The sequence below is a fragment of the Corvus cornix genome, chromosome 12 (assembly GCF_000738735.6).
Source record: "Corvus cornix cornix isolate S_Up_H32 chromosome 12, ASM73873v5, whole genome shotgun sequence".
Lineage (NCBI taxonomy): Eukaryota > Metazoa > Chordata > Aves > Passeriformes > Corvidae > Corvus > Corvus cornix.
The window spans coordinates 4,286,597-4,299,910 of record NC_046342.1 but is presented as its reverse complement, the minus strand read 5'-3'; the positions used below and the strand labels follow the sequence as shown (position 1 = coordinate 4,299,910).

Genomic DNA, 13,314 nt, shown 5'->3' with positions numbered 1-13,314 from the left:
TGCCTTTCTACCAGCTTCAATGAGCTAGTCAGTGTAACTCCTACTTGCTTTGGGCAGCCATAGGCTTTTGGGTGAGAGTTACATGGAAAGATCCAAAGTGGGGCCAGTAATGGGAGCTACAGATGGATGTGAGCAGGTATGTTTTTCAAATCAAAAAATGCAGAAGAGAGCGGAGAGATCTAGAAGTTTTCTGAAGGGTCTGGCTCCCAGTGACTGAGTACTGAGAAGAGGACTAATAGTTACTTGTTGCAAAGAGAAAGAAATTACCATCCAGGACGAACAGATCAGCAAACACAGGCAGAAGCCATGGGAAGGAAAATCAGAGCAAGCTGGTGACTGGAGAACCATGTTATTGAAGTTTTGCAACCTGGGAGCTCAGAGTTACATATACATTCTCTCAGACTACCACAGTGGGAGGTGATGCAAAGATTAAGAAGGCTGGCAGCTAAACCTGAAAAAGTTGGAAATAGCTGTTTTCCTCAGGGATTTGATTAGCCCAGAATAGGTGAACTGAATCAGGGAACCAGGCCCTCCAGCAGCTGAACTGCTGAAAGCCTGGAAGGGAAACCTGAGGCAGAATAGCTGTAGCGTCACATCACATGGTGATGTACTGCGGATCTGCATCCTGCTAAGTTGAACTACTTTTTATTCCCTGGAGAAAAGGCTCATTAGCCCTTTTAATTATTTTCCTAACCGCTAGAACTCCAGATGCCATTATGTTACGTAAAATGACAAATGTATTTTTAACTTGTAAAGCATGTGAACTTTAAGCTCCTTCCAGTGATACGAATACAGCTCCATTTCAATGCATGACTCATCTTCACATGTAGGGAAAAAAGCTCAGCATTTCACATCCCTGGAACCACACTCTGTGCACCAGGGATGAGCGACAGTTGCTGTGGGAACCATCACTTTTAGTATCCTGACTGTGCATCCGAAAGTGCCGGGAAACACTGGCCGCGTCTTTGGTCGTGTTTAGTGACTGCATATAGTGAGAGCACCCTTTCGGTAGCCAAGCGCCTGAAGGCTCATTGCCCGCTGTCGAGTCTCATTGCAACAGCCTGTTTAACGCAGGGCTTGGAGCGAACGTGGCGGTTCTTCCCAGAGGAGGCACCGGGGGAAGGGCCGGCGGTGCCACCGCGCGGGCGCGCTGCGGTACCAGCCCGGAGCTGCCGCCACTGAAGCCTTATTTGCCCCCTCTATCAGGGCCGTTTACCCCGATAAATTAATATCGTCCTTAAAGTCACCGTCCTAAATCACCTTAAAATCACCGCGGGGGTTGTTCCCCACCAGGGTTGTTCAGGGGAACCCGAACAGTGGAACCTGAACACGAGGCAGCTCCCGCTCCCCGCTCGGGCCCGGCCCAGTCCCCGCCGGTTGTCGGGGGCTCGGGCCGGTCCCGCCGCCGGCAGCCCGGCGCGGCTCGGGGCGGGAAGGCGGCGCGCACCTGCCCGGGGCGGCGGGGCGGACCCAGGCAGAGCCCGCCTTCCCCGAGCCGCTCCGGGAAGCCTCGGCTGGGGCCGCGCCGCCACAGGCAGGTAATCGAGCCCCGGCGTGGAGCTGCCTCCGCCCGGCTCCCGCCGCCGACACCCCCCGCTCTCCCGGCTTCGCCTCAGAGCTTTCCCGCCCTCCGCCGCCGCCTCAGCGCGGGGGGCTGAGCGAGCGGCCCTTCTGCTCGTGGTAACGGGGCTGCTGGCGCCGGGACCCGCCCCGGGGATCCCCCTCAAGTCCCCAGCGGGACCCGCTCGGCTTTGGGAGCCACGCCATGGCATCTCCACGGACTCCAGTTTTTGGGTGGTTTGGTGGTCCCTGCCCCTCTCCTGTGGACCCAGGCAATTAAAGCACTGCCCCAGGGTTCGGTGCCTACCCAGGCAGTGCCGTTCTGGGGTTCAGTCCAGGTATTCCTGGTTCTCTTGCGTAATTCGGGAGTGTCGGGATGAGGCAGGGGACCATCGTGAGGATTTCTACATAAAACATTGAGGCAACAAGTGGTTGATGCGGGTTTATAAGCTTGAAGCTCTGTTCTATTTTACAGAGCTTAGCTGTAGTGGGTTATTCCAAGACTCAGCAGTTACTCAGTTACTTTTTGTTACAGTAAAAGCAGTGATTTATACCTGCAGACTGAGAGCTGTGTCTTGGAACTGGGGTGACTGGTCTGTAAAGGCAAAGTGTGCTTTCCTGAGGTGACCCTCCACTTCTGTTCTCTCTAGCGCCTGGTCGTCTTGTTAAAAACAAGAGAAAAGCAGTGAGGTGGGACAACAGTTAGTTGACATCAATTACTAACACTTATTTACATTTTTACTCAGGACTCAATGGCGATCAAATGGACTGTTTGAAGCACTGGGTTTGATTGCTTAAGAGAAGGGACTCTGCTGAGGATACCCCACAGGAATCTGTCGGGTATCTCTGTCATCCCAGGCTCTTCCCTGATATGGAACAAAGTGAAGGTGAACAGCAATCCCAGGCAGAGAGTCATGTGGAGAGCAAGAGCAGTGTGAAATCCTTGCCTGGGGGAACAGCCCATGTCAAACTAGAGATAAAAAAACATGCAGTTACAGATGACTACAAACTCTCCAAACGTGTGCTAGGGCTAGGAATCAATGGCAAAGTACTGGAGTGTTTCAACAAGGAGACAGGCCAGAAATGTGCTTTGAAGGTATGTGTGTTTTGTCTTTTTTTCCTTATTTATGGTTCGGAGGCCAGAGTTTGCTCCCAGAACGCTGTAAAAGCTACTTTTTCTGTTGCTTACCTTTCACAAAGAGGTGAAGAATCTGAATATGTGGAAACGTTTGCTATTGCAACACTGGAGTCTCAACTTGAGCCTTTTCCAGAATATTCTGTGTAGTTTCCAGAATAACGTTATCAGCTGTGAAATTCTCGTGTTCATATTTAAAAGACAAAAAAGTGGGGGAGAGAACCGTGTCTTGGTGTGTTCTGGGAGAAAACTTGCTAGATTTTGAATGAACATATTATGCAATACTCATGAAGGAAACTATTTTGGATCTTGTGCAAAGAATAGGCCTAAGCTGTGAAATATTTAAATGTTCATTGATCTTCAGTCTTTCCTCTGTTTGAAGACTTTTCTTAAGAAACATTTCTAGTTGTTCATTTATTTTCCTACTTTATTTTTGCAATCCGTTTACCAAAGGATGTTTCCTGTGAAAGCACTGATTACACCAGTAGGGCAAGTGAGTTTAGTAGATATTTATGGTGATAAGTACCACTTAAATAAATGGAGCAATAAGCGTTCATTAGAGAACATAAAGCTTACTTGCCTTTTGTTCTACAGCTTTTAAACTTGAAAATTTCCCTGATGCTCTTAAACCACATTGTTAGGGGGGAAAAAAAGCAGCCTAAATGAGAGCCAGGTGGTTCAGTAGGAGAGAACAAGAACCAGCTGAAGTAATTGCCATGAGAATTACTTAAGGATGTTACAGATGCCTTGCTGATGTTAATCTGATGGGTCAAGGAGGCTCTCAGGTATCCTTCTTTTTCTTAAACACACTGCATGTGTATTGGGATCAGGGTGGATCTGCTACTGGTCACCTGTAGGGCTGCCAAGGCCTGGAGATGGTCTCTACCAAACAAAACTGCTGTCCCCACCAAAGCTTTTGCATTTTGGTAGAGAAGCCTGGAAATACCTGGCAGCTTTGGGTATTAAAAAAAAATTTAATAGAGGAACTAGAAAAGCTTACAATACAATAATTTGCTGATTAATTCACGTGTTTCCAACACTCTCGTGTACTTTATCACACTCTTTTGTATTAGCTCCACGTAGCTGACTCACAGAAGTTTATCATGGGGAAACTGGAGGTTTTGACATCAGACTGCAGGTACTGGGGTTTTGCACCTGCCATGGGGAGTGTCAAGTTTTTGCAACTCTGAGGTGATCCATTAATCAGGTCCTTCTGGAGTGCTAGTAGCATTAATTTCTAAACTTAGCATACTGTGATAAAGGATAATAGTTAATGCTGAAGCTGATCTGCTGTTTCTGAAGAGTTCATGGCTTTGTTGCTGGTTAGAGATCATTCATACTTCAAAGGTTTTGTAGTCAGAAAGGCTGGAAGCATTTTAAATCAGAAGCTGCCATCCCAGAGGACAATCCAGTAGCAACAAGTATGTTCCAGAGCAAATTTGGTAGCTTTGGAATGAAGTAGGAAATAGATTCCAATGGATATTAGCATGTGGAAAATATTTTTTTTATTTTAGCCCTCAGAGATGGGGAGAGGGGAAGAGAATGGAAACTGCTGTGCCCTGACAGAATGTCTTCTGCTTGATGGGTTGGAGGAACCTATGGTGGAGTCTCTAATACCTGTTTCTGTTTAGCACTGATTGAGTTGGCTGATTTTTTCCAGAACTTTTAGTATAAGTTAAGGACCAAAGTTCCACTTCCCCAGTCATTACAGGTCAGCAGTGGCTGATACATCACTGAGCTTACCCTGTACATGTGTTTGTCATCCCCTTTCCCTTCCAACTGTGGAATGTGTGCACTTTTCTTCTGAAAGGGACAGAAGTATGGCAGCAATATTAAGATGTTTATGAGTTCTCTAGGGAGTATGAATGGCAGGTAATAGTTTGCTGCTTGCATGTGTGTATTTCTCATTGTTATGGGTTTAAGTGCTGAATAAAAAGTTAAACATGCAATTAAGTAAAACTGCCAGCAGCCCAGAGAGAATCCGCTGCTCTCTGCAAAGATGGGCTAGTGAGAAGATTACCCAACAAGGAGGGATAAAAACTGCTTGGTTAATTGGCAAGAATAGAAAGATCTTTTCCCAGCCCTGAAGATATTTGCAAGGATGAAAATATTCAGAAGAAGTTTTTTCTTTGTTTCTTGTGGAACCTGAACTGGGCCACACAAGTCCCAAACCTGCTCCAGATGACACTTCAGAGCAAATCATCCAGTCAAAGCAGTTACATAAAAGGGACAAGAAACTTGGGAAAAAATATTCAGAAACAGCTTCAGAGCAGAATTCTCTGTGTCAGGACAACAGGGCCTTGCCACTGCTCATTCTTCTCAGGTGTGATGGCAGGGTTATCATTCACTTACAGGAATAGAAAGTGGAGGCTGATGAAGCTGTCACAGAACAAACCCAACTGGTATGACAGGTAAAGAGAAATGGAAGACTGAACTGCAAGTTGAATGTGAAAAAAAAGGCATGCTGGATGGATTTTTTTCTGGAGGTTGCTTGCACATATTCATTGAGATTTATGTATATTTGTGGACAAATACTTCAGGCATGAGAGTGCTTGCTGTAACCTGCTCCTGGGAAAGGAAGAACATCACTCCTGCTGCTGAAGATAAAGTGTAATAGGCTGTTCCCCTTCACATCAAACTTGCCCATTAAAGCAGCTCCTGACTGGGCAGATGGCACTGCTTTCTGCCTGCAGGTTTTCTTTTAAATGGGAACAGAGCCAGCACTGCCAGGATCTGGATAGAAATTACTCAATGGAAGGAATTTTAACAGAGGTACTCAAGAGGAAAGGGCTTGAACAGGCAAAAATATTCATCCCCAGAGCCATATGTCAGTCAAGCACTCCATGCTGTAATTGGGAGGTCCCTGTTGTTGCTGTTAGTCTACATCCATAATTGGAACTGGTTAGAATTTCACTAATCATTTTAGAGTGGGAAAACACAATACATCCTTTTGAAAATACTGCAGGGCTTTGGTTATTTTCCTAAAATACTGTGTAGCTTAGTTTACTCTGCTTGGCATTGTGATTTGCTGCCCAGTTTTACAATGTGCTGTCAGCTTTGTTTCTGTTAAATTGAAATGCCACACGCATTGCTGTCCTACTCCAGAAAATCTCATCTGGTTTCTCACTTAGACACATAATGACATTTTGGCTGAACAGCACTGTTTCCAAATAGTGAGAACATGGGGATTTAGAAAAGTAGAAGCATAAACAAAACTGCTGTGCAGGACTGTGGCCTTCTAGAAGGCAACTATGTTTTGGTCTCTGTCTCCCTTACAAATAGAAGACCTTCTCAGATCTCTTTCCATAGTTGATCCAGAAATAGCTGTCAAGTGAAGTCTAGTCACTTCTATTTTTATCTCCTCTCTGCCAGCCTGCCCCCTTCCGTTCACTTTACCTTTTGGAGCTTTAAGGCAAATTTAACCTCCACTTCTTTAACCCTGACATCAGCCCAAGTGTTCTCTGCTGGTGTTTGCACTCCTCACTGTTTTTAGAGAGAGGAGACCAAAATAGCTGGTTACCTGTGAGGATAAATGTGAACTCCTGGGACTTGTCTTCCATTAAAAAAACCCCCAACCCACAGCTCCTTGTTCTTTCTTTTCTTCTCCCTCATTTCCTTTTTGGCACAAATTCCTGCTAAGTGGTGTCAAAGTAATACTTCAATGTATTTGATGATCTCCTTTATTTTTGTGGAAAATGGTAGGAAGGGCTCAGAGCTGGGATTAAGAAATAATAAGAATAGAGAGAGCAGAGAGGTAGAGAGTCTTCTGCAGGGTATTGGGGCTTCTTTGCACCTGCAGCTTCAGGATTTTGGTGGATGTTTCAGGATGTAAAAACAGTGTTACATGTTAATCTTCAGTAAACAGATGGTGCTTCTTTCCAGAAGGAAAGGAAGGACAGTTCAGGCATAGGCACAAAACAAAGACCTTTGGAACTTCAGGAAAGCCAAGTCCATTGGTTATGGGTGCATTGGTACTTTTAGGATGAGTAACTCCTGAGTAGCAGAGGTAAAATGCTTCTCCCCTAAGCACTGGACACATTCCCCGTATACTGCAGGTGCCTCCAGCCACCTGACACTTCCAGGTTAAGGTGGAGTGTATGAATGGACCTGCTACTTCATGGAATTGTTCAGGTTGGAAAAGACCTTAAAGATCATCAAGTCCAACCGTTAAGCCAGCACTGCCAAGTCCACCACTGAACCATGTCTCCAAGTGCCACATCTACACATAGACCTTATCCTCTAGAATAAATAGTGAGTTAAGCCATCCCGTGCCTCATGGAAAATGTGTTGTGCTGCTGAGTGCCAGCAGAAAAGTGACTGTAACTTGCTGATTTGAAGACAAATAGGCTTAGCCCAAATGTTAAATAAAGCAAAAAGCAAACAAAATTGAACACCCTCTTTGCCTTTTAGGTTTAAAGAATGTTTAGTGAATGATAGAAATGATAATTGTAGAGTAGGAGTCTCTGCTGTTACGCATAACAGTATTAGCATAACTTTCTTCTCACAAGGAAAGAAAACAGGTAATAGAGAAACAAATTTTGCAAAAAAAGTCCTTCCTGAAGTGATTCTTGGGACCCACACATAAGACTATCTAGAGAATGTTGTTCTGCCTTCCATAGGTGAGTTGCTGTGGGCAAAGGCATTCTGCCTCAGTTCCATTTAGTCTTGAGCTATGTTTCTGCCTCTCGCTCAATTTTAATGTTTCTGATTACATTAAATAATTCTGCATGGCAAAAGCTAATAGTGGGACAGTCTGTTTTCAGTTAGTTTACCCTGAAGCCAGGTCATGATTGCTCACAAACAGGAGACTGTACAGTCCAAAGTATTTGTTTTGCAAGTTATCTAAATAGCTGGTGCTTGTAAAATACCCTTCTTGCTGCATGAAGTAAGATGATGACCAAGGAAAATGATGCAGCAGTGGAGAAAGCACTGCACACTGTGAAAGTGAAGGTTATTTTAGGCTGATGATTGCCTGTAGAATAGGAAATGGTAACAATCTCCTTAGATGCTGCAGATTGCATTTTTAGAAGAGAATTATGCCAGATTAGGAATGAAACATTTCGACATTTTTGGCATAAGGAAGAATAATGGTGTGCTAAGCTTAGAACTGTGATGAGAATTTGGGGAACCAAGTGTAATAGTTGGTTAGGTTTTATCCAGGGTGAAGCAGCTCTTCTGGAATGATTGTGTGTTTCTGGAGGAAACTAACACTTTCTAGTGAAGTATTCTGTAGTCCCCTCTTACCTACCATGTTTCCTGCAGCCTGTTTATGCTGGTTTAGCTCATGCTGCAGTAAGTTCAGTGTCAGTAACACAGCTTAAGTCTGAGTAACAAAGTCTGGGAGCCGTGTTGTAGATCAAAACTGGATACAGCATAGAATGAATATGAGTTCAGAAGAGTTCTAGGTAAGTGGCAGCCCTGTCTACGGAGGAGTACCTAAAATATGGATAGCATCAGACTGGTCCTTGAATTTTATCCTTCAGTGCTAATCTTGGTGACTATTACGTAAATATGCATAAAATACCTAAAATAACTTCCAGTCGATTAAAAAGTGGGTCGTTTCTACTGCTACAAGAATTGTTTTTAAACCAGTGAGTCATTCAAGACCAGAGTCTTTGAGTGCTTTGTACTTATTGGGGCCAGACTGGCACCTTTCAGAGTGTCAGTTGGACTAGTTAATTCTTGAAAAATGAGGACTTATCAATTTACTTTGAAGATCTGACATTCTTGACTGGTGTGCTCTTTATTTGAAATACAGTAAATAGTTTAAAAAATAAAAAGATGGGCTTGGTCTGAAATAATGAAACCATATGTAATAAATTTTTACTTTTTTGAATGGCAGTTCATTAAGCCTAAAAAGCAGAAACAGAAAGCCAAATGCTGTAAACCATTAAGTCATCTTGAAAAAGCAAAACTGCATTGATGCTACTTTGCACCTTCTGCGTTCTCCCCCAGTGTCTCAGCAAGCTGGCACAAGTTATACCCTGACTTGAGTGGCAACAAAGCTGGGGAAGATCAAGGCGTGTTCCCCGTTTTGCCAAGCTGAAAGACCTGATAGTGTTACAGATAAGTGTCTTAGGGCAGCTGTGGGGAGGGTGCTGAAAGCAGCGCGCGTGTGTGCCTCGGTCAGACGCCACTGGCCGCCTGACACCCTCCTCGGACTAGAAGGCTCTTCTCTATGTCTCTCCCTCCTCCCTTTAGAGTATAAATCCTCCTGTGCCATTTAACCAAAGGAAAACCTCGCTGATTTCTGCTAGTGGGAGTCTCGTTACAGGTAACTGGATTTTGCAAATCAGCTTAAGTACAAAGGAGCAAATATGCAAGAATTTTAAACTTAATTTACAACACGAGTGTACTTCAGCTGCATTTACTTATGGTAATATCATGTAGAGAGATGTCCAGATTGGAAAAAAACTGATCACGTTTGGGAAGAATCAGGTGCACGCCTGAATGTCACAGCTCACACACATCCCTTTTTCCTTAGTGTATTTTTCTCTGACTGTGGTAGCACCCTGTGTAAGAGTGGCCTGGCCTGAGAATAAATGGCTTCTTGTTGTCGTTTGTGCCAGCTCAGTTTCAGCTGAAAACAGATTATGTTCATGCTGTGATAAGTTCACAGGAAGCATAGAGAAGGAAGGTGTCACCATTATTGGGAGCAAGAGTCAATGTGAATTTGAGAAAGTTAATGGATTGATATCTTTCCTGTGAAGACTGTTCTGCTTTAATCCCTTCACTGTACACAGTGATTTATCTTTTTCTTTAAAAAAAGATACAATCGTTGATTTATTTACACCATCATGCGGCATTTTGCATCCCTAAAGTTTTTTGCAGTTGCTGTTTGCTTGACCCTGAAGAAGTTCCCATTTCACATATGACCTGAATACATTTCCCTGTTTTGGAGGTTTTCCATGATAATTGTGTCTTTAGAACAGCAAACTTTGGGATGGTGTGCAATATTCTGTTAGCAGCAGTCCAGCTGTCTGCAGAGCTGTCTTTTGTGTCTTTGCGTCCTGCAGAGTTGTTTGAAGTCCGTGTGGCACAGCGACATCGATGGGAAGGGAAGTGGCAGGGATGTGGCCAGTGCTGGAGTTGGAGAGTAGATGACCTGTTTAATTAATTGGAAAACCGTGAGAACATCTTTCCAATCAGCAGCAGTGAAAGCTGGTGGTGTAGTCTGTCTGGATTAGGGTGTATAAACTGCAGGGATTGTGGTATTTTACACAGACTTCCTAAGTACTTAAGATGATTCAAAGCTCTGTAAATGAGATTAAGCTGTAACGCTGCAGCATTTTAATACCTCGGGAGTGAAGGGGGAAAGGATTCTTGCTCAGCATGTAAATCACGAGTGGCCTCCGAGTTCCTGAATCTTTGTGACACCTGGCATTTTGCACTGGAGCTTTCATGGCCTGTATTAAGAGAAAGCCCAAATATTAAATTTGTGTAAAAATTAAGTTTTCCTCCAGAGAAGTTGGCTTGCTGATTTTTTTTTTTTTTTTTTTTTTTAAAACCCCAAAAACCAAACAAACCACCCTGAGTGTGCCATCCTTATGAGTAATTTCAGATGATCTGGATAAGGAGCCAGTCTTATTAAAGTTGCACTGTGCACAGATCTTAAGTCTTGCCAGTTCAAACTCTGGCTCTTCTCCATGGGCTTTTTCCCAGGATTTTTTTTTCTTGAATACTCTCCTAGGGATGCTGGCATTCCAAGTAACAGACCCTAAAGCAGCTCCTGGGATCTGAGTCAACAAGGGCTGAGGACAGATTTATTAAGCCCTTTGTAAGGGGAGAAATCAGAAAAAAATTGACTGTTTATGGGTTTTTTGGATGGCATTTCTGAGATACATAAACTTTTTGGGAATGGCAGGGTGTGGAGCACTCATGATCTCCATGGCTAGGACTTTGTTGTGTGCTGAGGTTTTGGCTGGGTGAGTGTTTTGCCCAGGTGTGAGTCAGTCTGGGCCTTGCGAAAGCCCTGCAGTGCTGATTTGTACCACCCTTAGCTTCTGTTGTACTGTGGGGTGGGGCTGGGTGTAATTTTGTTTTCAAAGGAGAGCAGTTACAAAATGGATAGAGAGCAGCACACTCACCTGTGTTCTGTGCTGGACTCCTGTGTGTACTCCTTAGCCCTGAATCTACCATATATTTCAGGGATGAAGTGTCCTTAAAATCCATTTGCAGTGCCACGAGGCCTGGCATTTGGCAGTGTTCTCCTGGCCTGTTGTTCCAACACTGAGAAATACTCTCCTTTACTTGCTTAATTTTTAACCAAAATTGTATTTATTTTTCGTGTAAAGGATTAATTTCTCTCAGGGCCTTACTCCATTTTCCCACATGTTGCTTTTAGTCAATGTGGCTTTGTCAGAAGCAGTCTGGTTTCCACAGCAACGAGTTGTTAGCACCAAAGATGTCAGAGCTCCAAGGTAGGGAGGGGAGGGGGCCGCATTTTCTGGCTCAGCTGCTGTGCCACGGTACCGGCCTTGCTGCAGCCACGCTACAGCACAACGTCCCCATTGTCTTCGTGAAGAGTAAAAGCCTTTCATTTTGTTCTACTCTTCCCTTTCCAATCAATTTACAGTCAAAATTTGACACTTGGGAGGTAGATGGGGCTTGATGGTTCCTTGATGCTTTGAAGCTTCCTGTTCTTTCAAGCCCTCTCTCTGTTCTAAGGGCACTGCTGTGTCCTCTGCTTTTTAAAGAGTTTTTCTGTGGACAAAATAGGGCTTTTGCATACATACAAACCCTGTAGCAGTAAGTTTGTGATAAAGGGGAGCAGAGCACTATTCTTTCTGACCCATGTTCAATGTCTGCCTGTGAATGATAACACAAAAAATTGTCAGTCCTTTCACCTTGCCCAGTAATGTGAAACCTGCTCCAATTAAACCTGCTCAGTTGGGTTTTCCAAGGCACCCATTTCCTTAGGGTGGGAACTAAGCCTCGCTGCTATTGACCTTGGAAAATTGCATTATTTAAAACGATTTTCTAAAACACAGTTGACCTGTGAAATTCATTGCCCCAGGAGCTGAGAGGTTGTGATGCTGTGAAGATCTTGAAAGAAAACAGAGCTTCTCTGAGCATTTCAAATGTGAAGAAACCCCCTGGGGTTTCAATATACTGTACAAATTTGGTTCTAGATCCTGTTGTTACAACTGATAAATACAAAACTGTCAGGATAAATAATGAAACTTTGAGCTTCAGAAGGCATATTGTTGTTTCTCTTGTGTTAAGTGTACTGCTGCTGCAGGGGTAAAATATCTTCCTGTCTAAGGAGAGGGAAGTGGAGCTTTGGCCTCAGCTCTGCTGGTGGCTGTGCCTCTGGGTAATGTCCATCCCTTGCACAATAGTTTCATGTAAGGGTGTGTCTTCCTAGGCAAGTTGTACTTGTCTAAACTTGGGTGTAAACATAAGGTGAAATAGGGTTTTTTTGCAACAGCTCTTCATATTTAGACTTTTTTTTTTTTCCCGCTCTTATGAAGGGCAGGGCAGGAAGGCACTTTATGTGGAAATACAAACAGTTGTAATGTCATTGAAACTTCTTTTCAGGCACATTCTGCTCCTCATTTTCACCTTTAATATGAATTAAGGTAAAACTCAACTGCTAAAGACAGTTAAAACCAGAAGCTGAAACTTTAGAGGCTTGGGTAGTTAATACTTAATGGCTTAAATATATGATGAAATCATGCACTCCAATGCAGGTATGAAGAAATTCAATTTCTGGAAGTCTGCTGTTGACTTTTAAAGGCTAAGCTTTGTATCTGGAACTTGGAATAGAATTGCAAACCTCTTTGGTAGCTGGTTGTATTCTTACTCTTTATTTCACTCACTTTCTTAAGTCTCTAGCTCTGCATCAGAGTTTGTGGTGCATAAATCATGCTCACAAAGGGCAAAATATCTGCATAGCTGCCTTCTGTACTGGAATTAGGTGGTTTTCCAGATTTATCATGTTTAGTTGGGAGGGCTTTCAGTTGATTTTTTTTTTTAATGTTTGAAAACCTACAAAGTAGCATCTCCCAAGATTGCTGGCACCCGAGTGCAGGGAAGCAGACTGCCAAAGAGAGAGTGGTTGCATGGGGAAAGGTCAATTAATTTAGAAACAGTCCCAGTTCCGGGGGATTGGTATCAAGTAGAATTTTTCTCCAGCCTCTTAGCCTTGTAGTAACTTCTTCCTGGTGCTGAGATGCTGTTGCAAAAGGCCTCTTGAAGGCAGAGGGAGTGTGAGAGTGACTTTCATTTCCATCTGGATTTCAGAAACCCTGCTTGCTAGGGTGTCTCTGTTGTGATGGGTGTCTGGCTGTCTTGACTGCCTTTGCTTGGGCTGGGCCTCTGTGTCTGTTACTGTTGAACAGTGGGACAAGTCACGCAAGATCTGCAAAAAACTGACCTCTTGCTGCACTTGGGAGGAGGAGAAAACACCAGTATACATTAGTGATAAAACACTTTATACAAGAGCAATTAGTTCTGAGCCTTCCCCACCTCTCTGCTGTCTGAATCAGTTGTGGAGGTGTGAGGGAGGGTGAATGCTGTGTTGTGTTTGTGCACAAAAGCCAAGTCTGCCAGGGAAAATAAGGAAAAAAGTTCTCACAAGTGTTGGCTCAATAAAACATCCAACACAGCAAAAGTAA

The 13,314-nt window shown here is 43.8% G+C and overlaps 1 protein-coding gene across 2 annotated transcripts in view; it reads left to right on the top strand.

The window, feature by feature from the left end:
• The first annotated feature begins 1,463 nt into the window (after positions 1-1,463).
• MAPKAPK3 (MAPK activated protein kinase 3) overlaps positions 1,464-13,314 on the top strand; it is a 47,707-nt gene continuing 35,856 nt past the window's right edge. The window contains exons 1-2 of one of the 2 annotated variants that reach the window (XM_039559178.1): positions 1,464-1,538; positions 2,307-2,656. In XM_039559178.1, the coding sequence (XP_039415112.1) occupies positions 2,432-2,656 (225 nt within the window). In that variant the 5' untranslated portion in view covers positions 1,464-1,538; positions 2,307-2,431. The other variant, XM_010389930.4, reaches the window with a different exon arrangement.